The sequence below is a fragment of the Schistocerca serialis genome, chromosome 1 (genome assembly GCF_023864345.2).
Source record: "Schistocerca serialis cubense isolate TAMUIC-IGC-003099 chromosome 1, iqSchSeri2.2, whole genome shotgun sequence".
Classification (NCBI taxonomy): Eukaryota; Metazoa; Arthropoda; class Insecta; order Orthoptera; family Acrididae; genus Schistocerca; species Schistocerca serialis.
This window is the reverse complement of record NC_064638.1, coordinates 505,136,015-505,162,061: the sequence shown is the minus strand read 5'-3', so window position 1 is coordinate 505,162,061 and position 26,047 is coordinate 505,136,015. Positions and strand designations below refer to the sequence as shown.

The 26,047-nt window shown below is 40.2% G+C and overlaps 1 protein-coding gene across 1 annotated transcript in view; it reads right to left on the bottom strand.

Annotated features, from left to right (window-relative positions):
- Positions 1-26,047, bottom strand: part of LOC126474149 (endoplasmic reticulum resident protein 44) — a 90,137-nt gene that overhangs the window by 2,933 nt on the left and 61,157 nt on the right. Inside the window, exons 5-6 of the mRNA XM_050101608.1 lie at positions 22,032-22,147; positions 70-365 (exon numbers count right to left, since the gene is read on the bottom strand). Of these exons, the coding sequence (XP_049957565.1) occupies positions 70-365; positions 22,032-22,147 (412 nt within the window). The remainder of the gene's footprint in view (positions 1-69; positions 366-22,031; positions 22,148-26,047) is intronic.

Below are 26,047 nucleotides of genomic sequence, written 5' to 3'. Positions count from 1 at the left end.
GAAATAACACCAAATAAAATAATATCCTTCACTGAATATAAATTTACTTATATCACAGGAAATACTAACGTTTTTCAGATAGAAGTTCTGACTGGACAACATCATTGAATTTTTTCACTATTTCATTGTCATCTGGATTGTGAAACAAAATTAAAAATGGAAGTCCCTCTTCAGTTAGTTCTTCAGCATTTTCAAATGTAATCTCTCTGACTAGTGGCACACATTTTTCTGATGCCCATATGTTGAATTCATCATAGACACTCAGATTTCCCTTGAATGTCTCATCTTCTTCATTGGAACGTGCCTTATCTGGTCGGAAGGCAACAATTGGTTGACCAGGTGGGTGCATCTGTGCACTTGCATCACTGATAAACAAAAAGAACAACATATATCAACATGCTGCGATTCTGTGCCACATAGCACAGCTGCAACAAAATTTTCTTATTAGCCAATTAATGCCAAGTGGCTCAAAATGTGTTATGGTTTGAAATGTTTGTTTCTTTCCACATTCTGGATCAAATATCTGATGAGGAATCACAACTGCATGTTAAATTATATATACTCAATTTTTTTTTCAATGCTTTAATGTACGTATATGCCAACGAAAGATGCAGACGATGCACGCGTGCGCGCCCACACACACGCACGCACGCGCACACGATGCACGCACAAATTAGTGAGAACAACAATTAAAGAAAGTTTGCAGGTAAATATATCACCAGAACTATGTTGCAGTTATTGTGAATATAGCTACCACAGCTCAGAGTCTCTTGCAAGTTCATATGCTTTTTGTAAAGTATGAGAGTGGACATGTCTACAATTTAACAGGAAATTTTTTAGGTTCCTTGTAGCAATTTTAGTAATGGTTTTATTTTACACCAGTTATGTACACACAAGACCAGCATTTAAATGAACTATATTATCAGCAAAATGACTTACAAACGTCTGAGATACATGTATTATTGATGTAAATGTTAGCAGACCTTAAGAGACTTTTTAGTGACAACAACTTAAAAAAACTTAGACCTCTTAAAGGGCTTCAGCAGCGTTAACGCAATAACATCAAATTCAAGATGACCAAAGCAAAGCACCTAATAATGAGTTTGCTAAGGTCCTTTTTTAGTTGACTCACAACTACTTTTCTCGAACTTTGTAGCTACGCCTCACTAGCTTTATACAGTAGAAAGTATTCATTTAATACTGCCTGGAGCAATATTTTGAGGTTTGTACAATTGATATGGATGACCCTGTCAATTTTCATTAACTGCTCTAATTTAAATGTGCTCACTGTATCATGATTTCACATGCTTCAGCAGGCAATTAAATCTTCTGCCACAGCAATAAAGATGTAAGGTGAAAGAGACTTTTGGCAACTTTAATGAACGGCTTGTATCTGTGACTGAGTTAATTCTGCTTTAACCTAATTCTCACAGTGAATTTTTCTACCAGAGAAGGCGATTTGGAAATAGCACCAATGATCATTGCACTCATTAATCCACATCTGACTGACACAACGCTCTGCTTACCAGAAAACCTGTCTAGTATTAAACTTCCTGGCAGATTAAAACTGTGTGCCCGACCGAGACTCGAACTCGGGACCTTTGCCTTTTGCGAGCAAGTGCTCTACCATCTGAGCTACCGAAGCACGACTCACGCCCGGTCCTCACAGCTTTACTTCTGCCAGTATCTCGTCTCCTACCTTCCAAACTTTACAGAAGCTCTCCTGCGAAACTTGCAGAACTAGCACTCCTGAAAGAAAGGATACTGCAGAGACATGGCTTAGCCACAGCCTGGGGGATGTTTCCAGAATGAGATTTTCACTCTGCAGCAGAGTGTGCGCTGATATGAAACTTCCTGGCAGATTAAAACTGTGTGCCGTCCGCGAAAGGCAAAGGTCCCGTGTTCGAGTCTCGGTCGGGCACACAGTTTTAATCTGCCAGGAAGTTTCATATCAGCGCACACTCCACTGCAGAGTGAAAAATCTCATTCTGTCTAGTATTGCTTACCAGTTGGGTGTCTCAGGCTTGTGTTGTTTAAATTGATATAAATAGACAATATTTTGACTACTTACAACGTGAAAAATTGTTGAGGTACAAATACTTTTACTGGTGGCTTTTATTCTTATCTACGAACAATGGCAGAATGTTCCAAGCATACAGGTTTGGTGCACTTCCGAAATATAATTTGACTTTTTTTTTATCTTTCTTCTCAACACAATCCTTTTATTAGCTGGTAGCTTAGCTGGTTCTACTAATGAATTCATTGACTTCTTTACCACTACTAGTTGCTTTTCCACATTTATGATGAAAGCCTGATGTATGTTATTTTATTGGTAGCCAGAATCATCGAAATTATGTACGCATTCGTTACACTTACGAATCATGTTGAAGAAAACCACCAATGGCCTGTGCCCTGTTTTTTCTCTTCACACTGTATCATCGTGTCTTCTGGTTCACAGTGTCAACGCTGCCCTTTGTGGCACTGTACTTCATTATAACATCATGCTTCTTTATTTGTGATGACACCATTGTTTGTCCATGAAGAGTGCTAAGGATGATAACACTGTTTTTCTTACGAACATAAGAAGCTACACCAAACCTGGTTAAAAACCAAAAACGTACTTTACATCCTTTAGGTGTAATAAAAACTGGCAGGAAGTTCACCTTATGATTTTTTGGATAGTACCGACTAGTGTCAGATCTTTTGACAACAAATAAGGACCTAAACCGAGAGATGTAAAGAAAATTATCACGGATGATATTATGTCCAGACTTTTCAAGTTCCATCACCAGAGTTTTCAAAACATTCTCTTCAAGTCACACGGCTCTAGTTTCTTCCTCCTTCCCCAAATACACTTTCATCTTCCAGCAGCACCTTGTTTCACTGTCGCAATCTGTCCAGAACTTTTATTTCCTACCTACCAGGTTTTGATGGGATGTATTGTTGAAATGGACATCAACCTCGAAATGTGACCAACTGTTCATCCAGAGTCATGCACCATCTTGGATTGTAGGCGTCCATAAGGGGAATTTCTCATATTTCACAAACTTCTCTGATTGGTTTCAATTTTTCACTTGACCTATGTTCATGTCGGGTTGCTTTATTGTCAAAGAGCAACACCCTCAGAATAGCATGGAAGCAGCTGAGAGACATAATTTCACTGAAAAGTGGTTGGCCATTCTCAACACTACAAAGCTGACCAATATCTTTATTTCTTCACTTGTAAACTCCAGTCAGGATCAAAACACAATGAAACTTTTTCATTTCATGCATACCTATACCCACCCAGTCCTCATAAATGAGTTGACCTTTCTTGATGGTCCATATACACACTTTGTCAATGGGGGATACATAAACAGTAACATAAAACAAGTTTCATCATCACAGTTCCTAATAGAGCAACTTGTACACAAAATTGAAAAGTAAATTACTGTACCTATATATGTATAAATCTCAGAAGTGCACAAAATGTATTTTTGAACAAGAACAGTATCAAGAATTTGTAAAAAAGATGACTAATGAAAATAAAGTGAAATAAGAATTATGTAAATGCTGATGAGCAATGTAAATGATGACAATCATCACACAGTAAAGATTAATAAGGATACTAATAAAACAATTGTATCCTGTTAAGTCCAACCCCCTTGTTCACATTATTGGAGAAGCAACGGCGCAAAGTAAGGAACTGCCTCCAGGGATGAAGTACAGTGGAGACTGTGCATGCCTCAGGGCCACTGCAATAGCTCTGAATGTCTTACAGGAACCCTGGCAATTAATGACCAATGAGGCTCTGGTAAGGCTATGATAGGCCCAGCAAGCCAATAGCTTTCAACAATCAAAAGAAGCCTCAGACCAAAACAAATACCGAAAGTGACAAAAAGCCTTTGTGCGTATCTCTCAGGTATGGTGGCCAACATGGCTCCCATGACAGAGGGATTTGTCTAAAGAATATAGAAGAATTGGGACTGTATGTTGTATCCTTAGAAAAGGATGATGAAAAGGAAGAGTTTATCATTAAACTGGAAGATGCTGTCAAATCTCACATGGCTGTGATTAAAGGAGACTTTAAAGCTTGAACTGAGAATGGTACAAGAGGATATGAAACAGTTACAGGAAGAAGCAGAGAGCCAGAAGGAAATGGGGACAGGGAGGTGTATTTACTAGACATATGTCTGAGAAATAAATGGATGATTGGTAACAGATGGTATAAGAAAAGAGATAGTCACAAAATTACCAGATACAGCTGGAATTTGGACCAGAAATCCGTAACGGACTATATCAGGGATCACCAAACTACAGCCTTTGGGCCGGATACAGCCCCCCGACGGTACTTGAATTTGCTTGATACAAAGTTTGGAACACGAAAAGTTATGACACAATTTACATTCAAATATTATGTCTAGAATAGTGGGAGATTTTCACATGTGCAGATACCTACTGGTTGCTATGTGCCTTAAACAGCTACGTTCAATTTTAAATTACTGAACCTAGATTTTCTTGTTTCTTGTAACGTCTGCTTGCTATGCAACAACCAAACACTTTAATTATGTTTATAATTCAATGTCTCTTTCATTTGCAGATCTGTTTACTTCATCATGGCTACTACGAAAAGGAAAGTGGAAGCCAGGTGTCATGTTTTCAATGAGGGGGGAGTAAAGTACTTCATTTTGGATACAAAAGACCACAAAACTATTGTTGCTGTTTTGAAACTATGAAACATACTATGAAACAAAACATCTCTCAACATATTCAAAGTTTTCTGGAAAGTTATGTTTTGAGAAATATCAGTCCAACTAATGGAATTTAAAAACCCAAAGAAATCTCCTCATAAGAAATTTTGCTGGAAATGAATCTGCCACCCTTGTAATATACAAAATTGTTCACAAGATGGCAGACCAAAGAAAACAATTTGCTGATGGCAACTTCCTCAAAGATTCTATGGTGGGAGGAGGAAATGACTTGTGTTGCAAGAAAGCCATTTTGTTTGGAAGTATCAGCCTTTCAGCAAGTTCAGCCAAGCGGAGAGAAGAAGAAATTGGAGGCAACATAGTGCTACAGACATGCAAAATGCCAATAACTTTTTGTGTTATTCTCTGGCGCTGGATGAGTCTATTGATGTCACAAATACATCATGTCCCAAGTACATCACAACTTCTCGTGTTCATTTGTGGCGTCAATTTGAACTTGTACTTTCACATAATGGAAGTAGTGTTATCTGTTTGCAGCATGCATGGAACATCATGTTGATGTTGATGGTGATGATGATGACGATGATTTGGTTTGTGAGGTGCTCAACTGCGCAGTTATCAGTGCCCGTACAAATTCCCAACCTTTGCTCAGTCCAATCACACCACTTTCACGAATGATGATGAAATGATGGGGACAACACCAACACCCAGTCATCTCGAGGCAGGTAAAAATCCCTGACCCCGCCGGGAACCAAACCCGGGACCACATACGCATACACCAAATGGAAAAGCTATTTTCACGGAAGCGTAACAGATTCTGCAAGACTATAACCTCCAATGGAGTCAACTTTGATTTATTATGGTTGACGGAGGGGAAGGGGAGGGGGGTGACAGGGCTGAAGTGAAGAAGGGTTTGGTGGGGCAGATCAGGACTCAGTTGGAAAGTTTTCAAATTCAGGATGCTCTTTTCATACATGGCATCATCCATCAGCAAGAATTCTATGGGAAAGAGGGAATTATTGCGTGAACTTCAGACATAGACATGCGTTCCATCACTGTCAGTTTCAGGTTTTTCTTGAATGACCTGATTCTGAACTCTGTTACTTGCATCATTACAGAGTAGTGACTTGGCTTTGATAACTTTTTTTAATTCACAAATATGTTGAGCGTGTCATCATTTTTTGTACATTGCTTGCCACTCACCCATCATTAAAACAGAATGCTGAATTTAGTTTTACATCGTTTTTCCCCAGAGCTTTTGTTCTGGCTTTTAAGTATTGCACAGAATGATGGTGCGGACTGCACTTGTCAATTTGTCAGTTATCTGGCCAGCTGTGAAAAAAGTTTGATGACATCTGGACTATGTCACAATAACTGATGAAGTCACAAGATGCCTGATAGTGATACCAAGAATTAATCTATATGGTGACCACAGACTATTAGTAGGGACACTGATGAAATTCAGAAAGGGTACATAGGGACAGACAGACATGCAAAAATCAAGTGCTGGGAACTAAAAGATAGACACAACCTAGAGAGATATAGGGGAAAGATTAAGATACAGCTACCCTAAGGCGAGAGGAAGGATGCCAAGGAAAAATGGAACAGCTTCAAACAGACTCTAGTCGAGGCAGAGGAAAAACATATGAAAGGACATCAACCAAAGTCAGACACCAAAAAAATCCATGGTAGTATAAGTGCAGAAGCATCAAGGCAAAGAATAATGCATGTCCAGAATGGTTCAAAGACAGGATGGAACGTAATAGAGACAAAGAAAATGATAAAGCACAGCATCATGACAAATGATAACACTGTAAGAAGATGTTTTGGGAATAATTCACAAAATAAGTAAAAGAATGGAAAATCCAGGATGGAATGTAACAATATTATGAAAAGAAAAGTTGCCACACACCATATAGTGGAGATGCTGAGTCGCAGATAGGCACAATGAAAATAAATATAGCTTCCGGCCTGTAGGGTGATCGTCAAAAATAGATGACACACACACACACACACACACACACACACACACACACACGACTGCAGGCTCAGGCAACTATAATCACACTGCGAGCAGCAGTACCAGTGCATGATGCGAGTGGTGACTTTCCAGAATTTGTTAACCTTGAACCTTGCCTCACTACCATTCCCCAAATCCCTCAACATGCAAACTAACCTTATATCTGCAGAAAGAACTGCAGTCCACCATCTAAAAACTGATCCTGACCTTATAATCCTACCTGCTGACAAAGGCTCCACCACTGTTGTTTTGAACCGCACAAAGATTACATGGCAGAAGGACTCCACCAGCTGTCAGAAACAGCCACCTTCAAACGTTACCACAGTAACCCCATTCCAGAAATCCAGCAGGATCTCTAGTCACTCCTCAAATCCTTGGACCCGTCCCAGAACCTCTCTCTGCAGTCCATCTCTCTGCTCACCCCTATCACTTCCCACACTCCTACCTTCTGCATGCTTCCTGAAGTCCATGAACCCAACCACCCATGATGCCCGATTGAGGCCGGTTACTGTGCCCCCACGGAGAGAAGCTCTGCTCTCGTAGTCCAGCACCTTCAACTTATTACCTGGACCCTACCCTCCTATATAAAAGATACCAACCATTTCCTCCACTGACTCTCCACAGTTCCTATCCCTTTATCACACGGTGCCCTGCTCGTCACTGTTGATGCCACCTACTTTTACACTAACATACCTAATGCCCATGGCCTTACCACTATTGACCACTACCTTTCTCAAAGCCCAATGGATTCCAAACCAGCAACCTCCTTCCTAGTCACCATAATTACTTCCCCTTTGAAGGCATTACCTAAAAACAAATCCAAGGTATGGCTATAGGCACCCGCATAGCACCATCCTATGCCAACCTATTCATGGGCCACCTAGAGGAATCCTCCCTATGCACCCAGAATCCTAAACATGTCACCTGGTTCAGATTTATTGTGACATCTTTCCAATCTGGATCGAGGGTGAGGACACCCTATCCACATTCCTCCCAGAACCTCAACAACTTCCCCCCATTTGTTGACCTCCATCTCAAAAATGGCTACATCAGTACCTCCGTCCATATCAAACCTACTAATCACCAGCAATACCTCCACTTCAACAGCTGCCACCCATTCCATACAAAGAAGTTCCTTCTTTACAGCCTAGCCACCTAGGGTCATCACATCTGCAGTGACGAGTGGTCCCTCTCAAAATATACCGAGATCCACTGAAGCCTTCACAGACCGTAATTATCCTCCCAACTTTGTACAAAAACAAATCTCCCGTGCCTTATCTTTCGAGTCTCTAACCACACCACGAAGTCCCACCGTCCGGCCACGGGAGAGCATTCCCCTTATTTCAGTACCACCCAGGACAAGAGCAACTGAATTACAGTCTCCGCCAGGGTTTTGACTACCTCACGTCATGTTCTGAAATGAGGAATGACCTGTCCATTATACTTCCCACCCCTCCCACAGTGGCATTCTGCCGTTCACTGAACCTCCGCAATATACTAGTCCATCACTACACAACCCCTGCTCCTAAACCCTTACCTCATGGCTCTACCTCTGTAATAGACTTAGATGCAAAACCTGTCCCACACATCCTCCCACCACTACCTACTCCAGTTCGGTCACAAACATCACCTATCCCATCAAAGGCAGAGCTGCCTGTGAAATCAGTCATGTGATCTACAAGCTAAGCTGCAACCACTGTGCTTTAACCTATGTGGGCATGACGACCAACAAGCTGCCTGTGCACATGAATGACCACCGACAAACTGTAGCCAAGAAACAAGTGGACCACCTTGTTGCACAGCACGCTGCCCATGCCATATGTATTCTTACCACCAACAAAAGATTTTCTGAATTGCACAGGAGGGAACTTTCCCTGCAATATATCCCATGTTCCCGTAACCCTCCTGGCCTCAACCTTTGTTATTCATTGTCCCACCCATCCAGCCTCCCTGTTCCCATTACAGCACTATACAGACTTCATTTCACCATCACACCCAGTCCTTTTACTTCTCTCCTTTTCCACTATCCCCCGCCCACCCTCTCCCCTGTCCTCCATCTAACCTCCTGACTGCACGTAGCTGCCCTATCCTCTCTCCACTTTGTCCCTGTGCACTCCCGAGCAGTACTGCACTGTCCGTCACCCCTACCCTATCTACCCTATTATTCCTCTCCCTCCCTGCCCCAGCCTCCTCCTTATCACCACCCAGTCACCATTCCCATCATGCACTGGTGCTGCTGCTCGCAATGTGGTTGCGGCTGCCTGAGACTGCAGTCGTGTGTGTGTGTGTGTGTGTGTGTGTGTGTGTGTGTGTGTGTGTGTGTGTGTGTGTGCGTGTGCGTGTGCGTATGCACGTCCTTATTTGCCTATCTGCAACTCAGTATCTCCTCTATTTAGTGAGTGGCTCCTTTCCTTTTCATTAATACTGAAAGAAGTAAAAGACAATTTTATGGATGATAAAGGATGATATACTACATATTAGGTAACAGAAGGAAGCAAAATGAAAATATTTCAAAAGTCATCAACAAAGAAGGAAAGCCCTTGCAGGAAGAAGAAACAGTTTTGAAAGAGTACTTTGAAAATTTATATGGAGGACAGCATGCAACAAATACATGTAATGAAATAGAGGGAGGAGAAAGAAATGACAGCAATGTGGAGGAAATGGAAAGAGAAGTTTTGATGATGCTGAATGTAGAAAAAGCTGTATTAGAAGTGAAAAATGTCAAAGCTCCTAGCAAATCACGACATCAGAGGGGCATTGATTAAAGCAGTAGGATCTATTGCGATTCAGTGGCTATAAAGGATAATGAGGATAGATTGACCTATAAAGAAATTTCTGATGATAGGGCAAAGGCAATTATTCTACCTATTTTTAAGAAGGAAGACAAGGCTCTCTCTCTGTGAGAACTTTAGAGGAATAGTATAAAAATGTGCTTTCTATGTGAGATCCTGTGTAAGACAGGAAGGAACAGTATAAGGAATGAAACAATATGGAACATGCTTCAGATCAATCCAAAAAGAATCTCTCTAATATAAATGGCATCTTGATACAATAAAGATGCGAGACAAGAGCACATCAAGGTACCATCCACAATGAAAATCAGTTTTAATTTTGGGATACACATTAGCACACAATCAAGAAACTGTTTCTTATATGAAGACAATTTGATAATCAAAAGAAAATAAAGCCTTCTCAAAACAGGAAAACAATCTTCTCAATCAAATCTGCAAAACATATGAAATGAAATTTTCTGAGGAAAACAAAAAGATGGTTCTTCCTGAAAGATACTACAAAAGATTGAAATACTGAAAATTTACGAACTCTTAGAACTGTGAATAAATGCTGTGATCACTGCTTAAGAATATGAGAATGGGGTAAACATCTGTCAAAAGTAGTAGATGAAACTGGAGACTTAAAGTGAAAACAGAATTAGACTAGTGGAAGGGGGAAAGGAGGGGGAAGGGAATGAAAGGAAAGTAGAAAAAGATAACAGGGCCAGATATCAGTGTTGTTCTTGTAGGATATTTCAACAACATAACTCATTATATTCATTAGGTGCTACCTGAGACTGCTCATCAGTGGAATGTGTCGAGCAAGAATGATGCTGATATCTGGAGAATACCTGATGCCTCAAGATGTCACATAGTCATGCAACTGAAATTTAATGTTCTAGAAAATAGATATAACAGAAATGATATATATTTAAATCATTAGCCACAAAATTCAGTTATTGGTTTCTCGCAGTGGAAGCAAACATTGCACCCAAAAATAAATAACTAAATAATGATGCATTAGGTTTAGTTACTTGTGTGTCTATGGGTGTGTCAGTCCATTCAGTTCCCTCCCACCACACTTAAAAAACACACACATACTAAATTTCTTCTGTGAAGTAGAAAGATCTGTCAAGAAAATACGGTTTCACTTTGCATTTGAAGCTAGTTTCATTTTCTGTTAAGTTCTTTATGGGATAAATGCTCTAAAATTTTTATGGCAAATAACTAACTCCTTTCTGTGCCACACCAATGCTGAGTGAAGGATAGTTTCTCATTTCTTTCTAGTCATAACGCTTCTCTACAAGAAACACTTTCTTCTTTAGTGATGAGTTAATCACAAAAGATGATGTTATAAGGCATTAGGTGAATGAAAACAGGAAAAGTACAAGTTTCACATTTTTGTATCCATAATCTGATATTATCCGTAACACAGACATTGCAGAACTTGGATGTTTAAGATAACCTGTAATGTGTCACTTCCAGTTCAGTTTCGTAACAGTACATATATACCTACAAATATACAATATTTTGTTTCATTTATTTACCTCCCTTCATGCATTATGTCCAATGATGTACACTATGTGATCAAAAGTATCTGGACACCACAAAAGCATACGTTTTAGGTGCATTGTGCTGCCATCTACTGCCAGGTACTCCATATCAGCGACCTCAGCAGTCATTAGACATCATGAGAGAGCATAATGGAGCTGCAGAACTCAAGGATACCGAACGTGGTCAGGTGACTGTGTTTCACTTGTGTCATACGCCTGTATGGGAGATTTCTACACTACTAAGCATCCCTAGGTCCACTGTTTCCAATGTGACAGTGAAGTGGAAACGTGAAGGGTCATTTATAGCACAAAAGCGTACAGGCTGACCTCGTCTGTTGACAGAGAGAGACTGCCGACAGTTGAAGCAGGTTGTAATGTGTAATTAACAGACACCTATCCAGACCATCACACAGGAATTCCAAACTGCATCAGGATCCACTGCAAGTACTATGACAGTTAAGTGGGAGGTGAGAAAACTTGGATTTCATGGCCGAGTGGCTGCTCATAAGCCACATGTAGTCTCGCTTGGTCTAAGTAGCATAAACTTTGGACGATTGAACAGTGGAAAAACATTGTGTGGAGTGACGAATCATGGTACACAATGTGGTGACCCGATGGCAGGGCATGGGTATAGCGAATGCCTGAACGTCATCTGCCAGTGTGTGTAGTGCCAACAGTAAAATTCAGAGGTGGTGGTTTTATGGTGTGCTCGTGTCTTTCACGGAGGGGCTTGCACCCCTTGTTTTGCGTGGCACTATCACAGCACAGGCCTGCATTGATGTTTTAAGCACCTTCTTGCTTCCCACTGTCGAAGAGTGATTCGGGGATGGCGATTGCATCTTTCAACACGATCAAGCACCTGTTCATAATGCACGGCCTGTGGCGGAGTGGTTACACGACAATAACATCCATGTTATGGACTGGCCTGCAGAGAGTCCTGACCTGAAACCTACAGAACATCTTCGGGATGTTTTGGAACGCCGACTTTGTGCCAGGCCTCACTGATTGACATCGATACCTCTCCTGAGATCAGCTCTCCGTGAAGAACGGGCTGCCATTCCCTAAGAAACCTTCCAGCACCTGATTGAACATATGCCTGCGAGAGTGAAAGCTGTTATGAAGGCATTAGCCAACACTATATTGAATTCCAGCATTACCGATGAAGGGCGCCATGAACTTTTAAGTCATTTTCAGCCATGTGTCCTGATACTTTTGATCACATAGTGTACTTCGGTCATCGGCAGTGTAGTGTTGCATACATCATCCTTTATGTAAGTTCAGTGACTGCTCATTTGCAGAGAACTAGTCATTATCATCTTTCATGGAAATTTTATTTGCATTTTAAAATGTTGATGCTTCTCCATTATGTTTCATTGTAATACTTTTAACATCAGGAAAGAGAACCATTTTTGCTTCTTGAATATGTGATGGCAGATCATTTATTTATAACAAGAACAAGAGTGAACCCAAGATCAATCCCTGTAGCACAAATGTAGTGATTATTCCCCATTCTGAAGACATTGTTTCAATTTAAACACTCCCTGTTTTTTGTTTTGTTTCTTTTTTAATTTTTTTATAGCACAGTCTGCATCCTCACAGTTACAAGAACTGGTTAAGAATAAGATCTCTGATACCATAATATTTGAGCATATCCAGTGAGCTATAAACTGCTCAATCAGATGCTTTTGACACAATGCAGAAAATACTAGTTTGCAATATTTTGCTATTTAAATTTTCTAGAACCTGATTCATGAACAGAAAAATTGCACATTCTATGGAGAGACCTTGTTTAGATCAAAGTTGAGATTTATCTTATTTTTAGAGTGCTGTGCTAAGGTTTTGTACACACGATCTTTCTAGAAATGGATTCCTATATTTACATAGTGCTCAGTCAGAAAGAATACGTAACCTACCTTTGACATTACAGTTCATGTAAACAGTTAAGTTTATCAGCTATGTTTTTAGGCCTCTAACATTTTGGTGCATCACTTTAAGCTTATTAAAAGAACGTTCTTTTGTGTGACACTTCATTTACCTGGAGTTCTTTCAGAGCAGCCAGTCTTGAGGTATTTAGCGTAAATAAATGTCGTGTGGCACTGCAGGCTGGTGCAAGCCCTTTAACTGGGTAGCGCTTTGGCAATTTAAACATATGTGTCCTTGAAACAAAGCACCCAATTTTCCCTGGACGGTCACCCATCCATGAACTAGCCAGGTCAAACATTGTCTAAGTATGGTGATCGGTTGGGAACCCATGTTACCAACATGGAAAGGCTAAAAAAGATTTACCTGTGACACCGGGAACCATAGGAATTCGACCATGGAGATGGAGACACAACCCCCCCCCCCCCCTGGCCTCTCCTCTATGTTTTCAGCTATTATTTAAGTCAATCTATCTTCCCCCTTGCATTTTTGGGTGTGTGCTATTTCTTGTGCACCATCATCTCCTAATAGTAGCAACTGGCACAACACCAATGTGAGCTCAGTTAAAGTCAGCAGGAACCTGGTCAGCTTAGGTCAGCATACCTGGACTGTGCCGATGTTGTTGTTGTGGTCTTCAGTCCTGAGACTGGTTTGATGCAGCTCTCCATGCTACTCTATCCTGTGCAAGCTTTTTCATCTCCCAGTACCTACTGCAACCGACATCCTTCTGAATCTGCTTAGTGTATTCATCTCTTGGTCTCCCTCTACGATTTTTACCCTCCACGCTGCCCTCCAATACTAAATTGGTGATCCCTTGATGCCTCAGAACATGTCCTACCAACCGATCCCTTCTTCTGGTCAAGTTGTGCCACAAACTTCTCTTCTCCCCAATCCTATTCAATACTTCCTCATTAGTTATGTGATCTACCCATCTAATCTTCAGCATTCTTCTGTAGCACCACATTTCGAAAGCTTCTATTCTCTTCTTGTCCAAACTATTTATCGTCCATGTTTCACTTCCATACATGGCTACACTCCATACGAATACTTTCAGAAATGACTTCCTGACACTTAAATCAATACTGGATGTTAACAAATTTCTCTTCTTCAGAAACGCTTTCCTTGCCATTGCCAGCCTACAGTTTATATCCTCTCTACTTCGACCATCATCAGTTATTTTGCTCCCCAAATAGCAAAACTCCTTTACTACTTTAAGTGCCTCATTTCCTAATCTAATTCCCTCAGCATCACCCGACTTAATTAGACTACATTCCATTATCCTTGTTTTGCTTTTGTTGATGTTCATCTTATATCCTCCTTTCAAGACACTGTCCATTCCATTCAACTGCTCTTCCAAGTCCTTTGCTGTCTCGACAGAATTACAATGTCATCGGCGAACCTTAAAGTTTTTATTTCTTCTCCATGAATTTTAATACCTACTCCGAATTTTTCTTTTGTTTCCTTTACTGCTTGCTCAATATACAGATTGAACAACATCGGGGAGAGGCTACAACCCTGTCTTACTCCCTTCCCAACCACTGCTTCCCTTTCATGTCCCTCGACTCTTATAACTGCCATCTGGTTTCTGTACAAATTGTAAATAGCCTTTCGCTCCCTGTATTTTACCCCTGCCACCTTTAGAATTTGAAAGAGAGTATTCCAGTCAACATTGTCAAAAGCTTTCTCTAAGTCTACAAATGCTAGAAACGTAGGTTTGCCTTTCCTTAATCTTTCTTCTAAGATAAGTCGTAAGGTCAGTATTGCCTCACGTGTTCCAGTGTTTCTACGGAATCCAAACTGATCTTCCCCGAGGTTGGCTTCAACTAGTTTTTCCATTCGTCTGTAAAGAATTCGTGTTAGTAGTTTGCAGCTGTGACTTATTAAGCTGATAGTTCGGTAATTTTCACATCTGTCAACACCTGCTTTCTTTGGGATTGGAATTATTATATTCTTCTTGAAGTCTGAGGGTATTTCGCCTGTTTCATACATCTTGCTCACCAGATGGTAGAGTTTTGTCAGGACTGGCTCTCCCACGGCCGTCAGTAGTTCCAATGGAATATTGTCTACTCCGGGGGCCTTGTTTCGACTCAGGTCTTTCAGTGCTCTGTCAAACTCTTCACGCAGTATCGTATCTCCCATTTCATCTTCATCTACATCCTCTTCCATTTCCATAGTATTGTCCTCAAGTACATTGCCCTTGTATAGACCCTCTATATACTCCTTCCACCTTTCTGCTTTCCCTTCTTTGCTTAGAACTGGGTTTCCATCTGAGCTCTTGATATTTATACAAGTCGTTCTCTTTTCTCCAAAGGTCTCTCTAATTTTTCTGTAGGCAGTATCTATCTTACCCCTAGTGAGATAGGCCTCTAAATCCTTACATTTGTCCTCTAGCCATCCCTGCTTAGCCATTTTGCACTTCCTGTCGATCTCATTTTTGAGACGTTTGTATTCCTTTTTGCCTGCTTCATTTACTGCATTTTTATATTTTCTCCTTTCATCAATTAAATTCAATATTTCTTCTGTTACCCAAGGGTTTCTACTAGCCTTCGTCTTTTTACCTACTTGATCCTCTGCTGCCTTCACTACTTCATCCCTCAAAGCTACCCATTCTTCTTCTACTGTATTTATTTCCCCCATTCCTGTCAATTGCTCCCTTATGCTCTCCCTGAATCTCTGTACAACCTCTGGTTCTTTTAGTTTATCCAGGTCCCATCTCCTTAAATTCCCACCTTTTTGCAGTTCCTTCAGTTTTAATCTACATGTCATAACCAATAGATTGTGGTCAGAGTCCACATCTGCCCCTGGAAATGTCTTACAATTTAAAACCTGGTTCCTAAATCTCTGTCTTACCATTATATAATATATCTGATACCTTTTAGTATCTCCAGGGTTCTTCCATATATACAACCTTCTTTCATGATTCTTAAACCAAGTGTTAGTTATGATTATGTTGTGCTCTGTGCAAAATTCTACCAGGCGGCTTCCTCTTTCATTTCTGTCCCCCAATCCATATTCACCTACTATGTTTCCTTCTCTCCCTTTTCCTACACTCTAATTCCAGTCACCCATGACTATTAAATTTTCGTCTCCCTTCACAATCTGAATAATTTCTTTTATTTCATCATACATTTCTTCAATTTCTTCGTCATCTGCAGAGCTAGTTGGCATATAAACTTGTACTACTGTAGTAGGTGTGGACTGTGCCGATATGGAACCCTAAAGATGCCAACATTTGTTTGTGAGGTGGTTGCACATAGCTCTTCCAGGTCATTGCTGATACAGTGTTCTCTGTTCTTGGCATGATTGTTGCCTACTCCACCACCTGGTCTTCTTCACTCAAATGTGTAGTCAGTTGCTTGGCACAGGCCTACTCTATTACATGATCAAGGTAATGCTAGGTTTGACAATACAGTGATCCTAGTTTCTCCTTGAGTGGTTTGCTACATCCCCACCCATAATTGCTGTCTAGCATCAAGCACTTTCATTTTTTTACTGAATAAGGCTTCTAACCAGTATCTTAAATTCTTATTAATAATCTGCTGTACCGTATTTCTTTCTACAGCTGAATGAGGCTTCTCCTCTTCCAAAGGTAAAAGGCTATATCTGATCTTCAGATCATTGATGAAACAATTATACAATAACAGGATACACAACACCTCAATAGGTCACAGGGAAAGTCTGAAGAATTATACCATTCGTGTTGTTTCTTGTTTAGTAATAACCCATACTATTTTTGTTTTATACTTTTGGAGTGTTTATTTTTGTGCATAAAATTTGCATTTCACTTCTTAATAACAGAATACAGAACAATACTATTGGTCTTGGAAATTAGAAAACTGTTTCAGCTTTATGAAAGTCCGTTTATTAGACTCATGACTGGTTTCACGGCATTTCAACCACATCCTCAGGTGAAGATCTAGATGTAAACATATAATCATTATATTTGCCCTCTGATATATGCATGTAATCTCAAACATGACTGTACTAGAAAGTAATTATACCTCAGGTCATAAGATAAGCAACATTGGTTTGAAAGACCCACAATGAAAACTAAACTGTGCATGGTTTTGTTGGTTGTCACACAGTATTTCAATAGGTCTTAGCAATTAATTGGAGATAGGATCATACATTGCAGATGTAATTTTTTCAACTACTGCCTCCTTACCATTTTAGTTTTCATTCTAAAAATGTTGAGTCCTCCATATATCCAGCATTGCTCACCTTATGATCTGAGATACTTCAGTACCTTCTAATACAGCTACATTAAGATTATACATTTATACAAGAGAATAAATGTAATTGTTATGTGTTTATACCTAGATGTTCACCCAAAGATGTGGCTGAAATGTCACAAAATTGGTTGTGAGTCCAATATAAAGAATTTTCATACAGCTGAAACTGTTTTCTAATGACCAACATGCATATTTGCAACTGTGGTTGCCCCGACTATACATTCTTTTGAATACTATTAGTACTGAAATGTCAGCTCTTGGCTTTAATTAGCTAGAGGAGTTTCTTTACAGTGTGAGACAATTTAATCACAGGCTGGTTTTTGCTTTTATTATTTTTACCCTCATTTCTTTTAGGGTGAACAAGTCTTAACGAAGTTGCAGGAATATGTTCCAGAAAGAGTTAAACTGTTCCGCTATTAACTGTCTGCTTTGTAAATCTATTTCCTGTGTTCTTCCCGTAACTTTTCTTTGCACACTGAGATTGTGGCATGGTTTACTATGTTGTGGTTTACAATTCTGTAATACAGATTTTTATGATGTGAAATAACTGATCAGCAAATTTTATTGTTTATTTTCCACTATCATTTATCAGATAAACCTTTCGTTATTACTTTTAACCCTACATCATTCAAATACCTCAGGTCTAAAACCAAATAATCAATGGTTGATGCACAATGTCCAGTCCTCGCTGTGAATGTTGCTGGGGAGAATGAATCAAAGTTAGACATCAGCAGCACTATCTGTCCTTGATCATGAACAATAATATCATAAAAAAACCAACACTGAAGTCTCCATAAATAATTATTCTCCAGTTACAGTTAAGCATGCATAATCTTATTAAAACTCTCTCTGGCTACTTTATGAATCTTCAGGTATTCCCTGAGAGACACACGCGAACTATGAGCACTATCAGATTGCTTGTTTCTTGATCCACTACTGTGGATCAGGCATTCAAACACCTGTTGAACAAGATAGTTATCAAGTTAAAGGGCTTAGAATTTCATATTCGGTTTAAATAACTGCTCTCCTTTTCCTATTACTGGTTCTATAGAGGTACATCAAAATGTATATACTGATTTTGGTCATTTCCATGTGATGTTACAAGTGCACATCTGCTGACATTCCACTTCACTTGTCCTTTCATTTTTTCCTGTATGGGTATTGTAAGTTCATCCTTTTTACAAATGATGCTCCTGATGTTTTGGTGGAAGGTAATAAATGATCAATTCCCTGCAACACACAAAATGTTCACCAGAATGTATTACTACTGCTCATGTTTTGTGTTGTTACCAGGCCTGGTAGGATATGTAGGGGGCATGAAGGTGTCAAGTAGTCATTGTGAAGGACACTGAGACGTCGCAAACTTTTGTGGGACAATGTTATCAACACCTGACATAATATGAATGGGTCATCACTGTTTCTCTTCATTTGGATGTCTGGTGGAATTTTGCAATATCCAGATTTGTGGGGTGTTCAGGTATGATTGATCAATGTCTGATCACTTGGGAACATGGAGGTGGGTACACTCATTGTCAAAGTTCGGTCAACTACTTGCGCACCATATTCTGCACCAACCACATTACAACTCCTACACACCTGTAACTTCCATCCGAAAATGAGTAACAGACTCCTGTCACGTTGTGTGTCATCCCTCACCATTGGTGTTGGGTCAGGGAATTACTCCCCCACACTTCAGCTAAATTTATGACCACAAAACAAACAGCTGTATTTAGAGTGGTGCTGTGATCAGGAAGCATGGATTGCTGATGAATGGCATTGTATTGTGTTCAACAATGAATCACAATTCTTTACTACCCTGGATGATCATCGGAGGATATGGTGGCAACCTGAGAAGAGGTCTCATTCTCCAAAGTTTTGGAGAGAGAGAGAGAGAGCATTTTTACTCTTAGTGTTGTGTGGGGAGACATCAGGTAAGATTTCAGTTCACAACTGGTAGCGAGTGTGGGTACTCAAAGCACAATGGTACATCACAGACATCCTGCTTACTCATGTGTTACTTCTCATGCAATGGTGTCTTTTTCAACAAGACAATGCTCAACCATACACATGACACAGATGCCTATGAAGGTGTGTGTGTGTGTGTGTGTGTGTGTGTGTGTGTGTGTGTGTGTGTGATGTACTCCTGTGGCCATCAAGATCCTCCAACCTGTCTCCAGAAGAACATGTTTGAGACCAGCTCGGATGTCAACTCTGTCCAGGATATCCAGACCAGTTACAATGCTTGTGGGACAGTTTGCCTCATGAGATGATTTAACTGCTTTCTTATACCCTTCCCAGGATGCATCCTTAGCAGGTGGGGTTCACCATCATGCTGATAAGAAGGCTCATAGAACCAAGTTATATTTTAAATAACTTGAATTTGCAATCACTACAATAATTTCAGATATTGTCTCAAAAGGTTAAGTTTCGTTTTGTTTCCTCCTTCCCTTCTGGGTGAGTCATTTTTTTCAGGTAGTATATATTTATTCTGCAGTCTGTCTATTGAGCAAATTTACTCTACACATGGCCTAGGGAACACACACACACACACAGAGTTGCTGGATACTTCTCGTAATTAGCTATGCAAGTAGTTTCTTATCACAAACTTTCAGATTACATCAACTGAGGGGCTATGCTTCAGAGATACCTGTATGTGGATGCTCCTTTCTCCCATGTGACTCTCCAAGCTCTGTAATAGCATGTTCCACAGAATGCTTTAATTCAACACTTATCATAATGAGGAGGGGGACATCACCGCTCTAGAGTGAACAGTATACTCTGTGATGTGCCTGATGTCATCAAAAATTCTGTAATTGAGTCTGTAGTCTAATGGGTTACCTCTTAACCCTCCGCCCCCTCCCAGCTATTATCACTTTATATTATCTCTCCGCAGTTAACACAGATGGGAGGCAGGGCACATGGAGTATTGGTATGTGATGGGCATCCGCAATCTCGACATGTGATGCTGGAAGTATAGAGGGAAGACATATGGCCGAACTTCCAGCATTTAAAGCACTGCATTGGGGGAGGGATATAGGGCTTTACATCACAGCAGTAGACCATCACCTTGACCTTCTCGGGTAATGTATCAACCTCAAAGGCCAAGATGAAGGCACCGGTGGCAACCTGATTATCCGTCAGACCCCAGTGGACACGCAGAACGAAATGTACACCTCGCCACTCTAAATTGGCGTGCAGCTCATCGTCAGACTGCAAAAGAAGGTCCCTGTGAAATATGATATCCTGGACTATATTTAAGCTCTTATGGGGTGTGATGGTTACAGAAACATCCCCCAGCTTGTCACAAACGAGTAACGCCCGTGACTGGGCAGAGGATGCTGTTTTGATCAAGACTAACTGAGATCTCATTTTGGACAATCCCTCCACCTCCCCAAACGTGTCCTCTAAATGCTCAACAAAAAACTGAGGCTTCGTCATGAAACAATCACCATCAGCTCTTGGATATACAAGGTAAGGGGGTGAATAAGAGCCCCTACCATCCTTAGCCTGACATTCCTCCCACGGTGTGGCCAGGGAGAGGGACAATTTGGGGTCGTACTTCTGTTCATTGAATTGAGCCCATGAACGCTTAGAGATCGCTGGTGTTTGACCACCAGCAAGAGATGATGTACTATGCTTCATCGTGTGTCATCCACCCTGATGCCACCCGCTCTGACCAGGGGCCCTTCCCATGGGCACCACCTAGCTGTAGCAATGGCCACCTGGCAGGATGGCCATTTCCGGGAGTCCTGATGCCCCAGGGGGATGGGCATCTACCCCTTGGCATACGTTGGTAGTTAACAGAACAGGCATCAGCAGAGCGATCCCTGTGTGGTCAGGGGCTACAACCAACAGGGTACAGGCAGCCCCACCACAAAGGACTGGCTGCTGTGCTGGATATCAGGTGCAAACAAATCCGTTACCACTGTCAGTGCAGAAAACGATATTGCACAATGGATGGAGGGGACCTCGTTCAACAGCTGGAAAATGAGTGGAAGTGCAGATCCACACCGACGTAGGATGCGAAAGATCTCAGCGCACGATGGACCATGTAAGGCGACTTCCGCAATTGGCTTGCTCTCCGGGAAAATTTTGAAATATGGATGTCAAACCCCAAAAGGGACCATCACATAAAGACCGAAACATGTCACTCTCCTTTTAGTTGCCTCTTATGACAGGCAGGAATACCTCAGGCCTATTCTAACCCCTGGGCCCGAGGGGCTAAGCATAATGTTCAAAATGAATGACTTTCAAGTAACATTCAAACATTGCAGACACAAATTCACAGAAAATAAGATGGTTTAGTTTCTTGTGATCAAATCTGAATACAAACATTTTCTGTTATGAAAAATTGACATGCCCAAACTACATCAAAACTGGTACGCTGTTACAAAACTAAGAAATGTGACCCAATATAACTAAAATCATTACTTTCAGTATGGTGGTTGGTATTTTCGACTTCACACACACTGAAGAAACACTTTCTATCAGACAAACAAGCATGCATGCATACATACATACAAACAAACAAACAAACAACCATGAGCCACATAAGCATATGAAAAAAAAGAGATGATGATTTTACATTATGAACAAGGAAGGAATACTGTTATAAGTAGATTGCAGAGACATAGACTTGCATTTCTTGTTACTGATAGTCACTTTTCTTAACAATCTGCCCAGAATGCTTAACACAGGGAGAGACAACACACAGAACTGTAAGTGTTTATTCCACAAATTGTCTTTGCTCATCAAAATCACTATACATCCAGAAACTAATACTGTATTTATTTTCATCCAACATCAATGTTGCATTAACAACATTTATAAAGTTATCTAACACTTACCCAAAGCCAACATAGAACTGGCAGTCCTCTTTCAAATTAGTTGCAACTCTTCTAAAAACAGTATATTCTGGTACATCCTTCCGATCAAAATAACCAATTACAACTCTTTTTTTTTCCTGTGGATAAAAATAGCAAGAGAAATGGGATTAAACAAAGAACACAAGTCATCATACCGGTTCCAACACAACAAATGAAATATCGCTCTGGAATGATAACAGCACAATTTTTAAATATTTGCTACAGTCCAGAGAGCGCCATCAGTTGTGTGGATTTGTTAGAACTATGTGGATGCAATTGGACAAGTTGTGAGGAAGAAGAATTAAACAATTCTGTGTGTGTGTGTGTGTGTGTGTGTGTGTGTGTGTGTGTGTGTGTGTGTGTGTGTGTGTGTGTGTTTGTGGGCGCGCGCGCGCGCATGCGTGCGTGCGTGGTGGTGGTGGTGGTGGTGGTGGGGTTCTCCTGTCAATAAATTTGGTCCCCAATATACCCACATTATCTTTACACCTTACACATTAGTATTCCTCCTTGAAAAAGGAGTACAACACCAACCACGTGAACTCACTGTTACGGTTCCATTTTAGATTTGCAGTGAATATCTGACCACTCTCCATTTGCCCTTGCTTTAAGCTTCTCTTTTGGCTCCACTGCATATTAACCACTGGTGTATGCACCTTGCTGGAATCATGAAATGTCTACTTTTATTTCATTTGTGAATATTACATTTACAGTTTGGTTGAAATGAAGGTGTAGGGGAGGGATATACACATGGACATAGTTTTACATTAAAGCAAGCTTTTTTTAGAGAACTTGTCTCTTTGAAGATCCACATATGCAAGTCAATGTTTTCATGAACACCTTTTATGCACAATTAAATAATGGAAACTTCAGGTTGGAATATCAACAACATAAGGAAAAGGCACAACAAAAAGACCCTTACACATTAGCTTTGGGCCAAAGCCTTCTTTAGAAAATGAACACACACACACACACACACACACACACACACACACACACACACACACAACCACCATCTTCTGCACCTGCATTTCATTTCAGCCTGAGCTGCCGAAGATGGTGCTAATGTGTGTATGAGGTGTGCTTGCTTGTGTGAATTTATGTGTACGTGTTTCTTTTCCTGAAGAAGGCTTTGGCCAAAAGCTAATGCATAAGTGTATTTTTGTTGTGCCTGTCTGCAACTCAATGTGTTGTCTTTATGGTGAGTAGCAATCTATCTTTTCCATACATTGTTTTTAAAGATATAATCCTTCTCCACATTTAATGGCACATTTTCAATGTTTCCCTATTAGTTGTTTTGTTGTAGTAATGTAATTGAGCCTACCAACTTATCTACTGCTTTGGAGAAAACATGATTGTAAAGCTTGAGCTTTGGTTGGTTTCATGATATGTCATTACTTGTGAACAATCCTCACACTGTGGGTTAAGAGTTTGTAAAGCATATACTTTGGTAGATGCAATCTATACTAGAGTCCAGCATAGTTGTCATACCAGCATTGTGCCACTACTGTAATGCATGCTAAGTGCCAATCCACCAGAGCAGAGAGTGGCAACTACGTTCTCATATTCCAATACAACAGTGGCTCTCACACTTACCAATACAACAGTGGCTGTCAGGCATAAAAGGCTATGCAATAGTATATTGCATTAGAACACTTTATGTACAAGCAGCTCTCAGAATACAAACAATGAAACAGTTTTTGGATTTCAGTAAATGAAAAATTCATAAATGATGCCTGAGATAATGATGAGTAAAAAACCCCACATTCTTTGCTGTCATGGTTTATTGAGGTCTTATTGGTTGTCATGGTCATCTACTTGAATCAGCAATGGTTCTGCAGCTATGTGAAGACCATGAGTTCTTTCTGCATATCTACTTCAGAATTTGTACACATGTCTCACTGAATTCCTAAAGACACTTTGGGGGACACTATAGAATGGAGTTACAGCTGTAGAGTATGACTTATCTTAATAGAACTATTCTCCTTTGTTGCCTTGTTCCCTACAAAGGCTTGAATAAGCTCAATGGTGTTTAATTCACAGTATGCCAGAGTCAACCATTGAATATTATTCTCTTTGTCTGCTGAAAGCAATACACTAATGAAAAGAAATTTTTATGATCTCAAGTGCATGTTCCAGTAGACCTGCTTACCTCATAAGATGTGGGATTAGATGGAAGCTCTAGTTACTGTTTCTCAGGCACTCAATAACAGAATTCCCAATAATAGAAGCCAGCTCTTTGCACAAACCTATCTCTGTTTTCAATGTGATACACTTTCCAAAACCTGATGGAATTTAAATCTCTCCTCTACAGCCATTCCACTCTTGAACATTTCCTCTGTGATAATCATATATTTTCTCATGTGCAAGGCTTAATTCATTTCTCCCATGCAAGCTTTTGGAATGATCTGCTCCACATGAAGTCTCATTAGTGTAATGAACAGTCAATCAAGTATTTTGCAAATATCTCTTGGTTGAAGTTATTTATTTCTGAAGCCCAATTTCTGAATAACATGTTAAAGGATTCTTTCACTCATACCAGGATTGCCTTTCACTTCAGTTTTCAACTTTTCTAGTACAGAAAATACTGTTGTAAGCTTTTTAACCACAGACATTGTGGATTTCTTCTCCTTATGACTCCTTGTGTAAACTCTTACAATACAAAGTACTGTCACCTACTGAACTTTTATTTGACATACAACATTTAAAGTTTCTTAATGTCCTCTTGAATTGGTTCCTCATACTTTTGTTGTTACCAAGACATATCAAACTTCTCTCCACTGGATGTGATATGCAACTGCACACACCCTGTTATATTCCAGACTCACACATGACAGACAGGTTTCATTGGCTCTCAATTTTGTACTGGATGTAGTCACCAATTTTCTGCAAAATTTGGGGGAAGGGGTGTAGGAAATTCCACTTGGGGTGATCCAGCCAAAGTCATTGCTGTGTGACAGATTTACGAAGCTTTCTCTTTTCCACAAAACTTATACTTTTAACAACCTGCCTTGATGATTGCACAATGCCATTAGAGGTATTGACTTAATTTTAGTATTTTAGATCCACTGCTAACACTTGGTTTAATAATAGTGAAATAAGGTTGTACGCCTGGTGTACTGGTACCTGTTGCTATACAGCATAGCAGCATGTCTCACTTTCCTTTTACGAGACTAGTGAAAGATATGCACATGAAAAACATGACTTTAGTAATGGAGTAAAGAGTGTCTACTGTGCCCAGGTTTGTTGAAATTTACGTGCAGATATGAGAAATAAAAATGCGGGCTCAGTGCAGAAAGCGACGACAGATGTGTTCTTTAGATTGGCCAGTAAGGGGTTGCTTGCACTTTGCAGTCATACTTTGGGGGTACTGTGGGCTCCTAAGAAGAGAGGGGCCTGATGACAATGGTCAAGCACTAAACAAAAATGAGTGTTGTTATACAGAGTCTATAGCGTCTATCTTGAGTTAAGTATGAACTTATATTTTTGGTGAAGCACTGAAGCATCATGTATGAACACTTTGTCGGAAAAGCTTTGTCAGTTATCAGTTGTGAGTTGATAGCTTATTAGAATATAGAAGAATTATGGGAACAGTGTTTTGTGATTTCGTAGTGAGTTATTTGAATGTAAAAGCTCTCTCATGGCCCTCACCTACCTGCAGTCAGAAACGAAATCAGTGATTAAACATGTGGCACTGCACAGAAAGACAAAAACATCAAGAGAAAACAAGGCGGCAACTGGAAAATTAGGAAAAGAAGGTAATGTTATTACAAGGGAATGGGTAAATACTGGGCATCTCACAATATACTGATCACTTAAAAGTCATCCACAAGAAGAAAAACACCTCACTGGAAGAGCCCAGGTAACACTGCAAGGCTTTGGGTAAATACACAATGGTAAGATAGACATTTAGAAACAAAATTTTAAATTGCAAAACATTCCAAAAGGCAGATGTGGACTCTGATCATAATTTATTGGTTATTAACGACAGGTTAAAACTG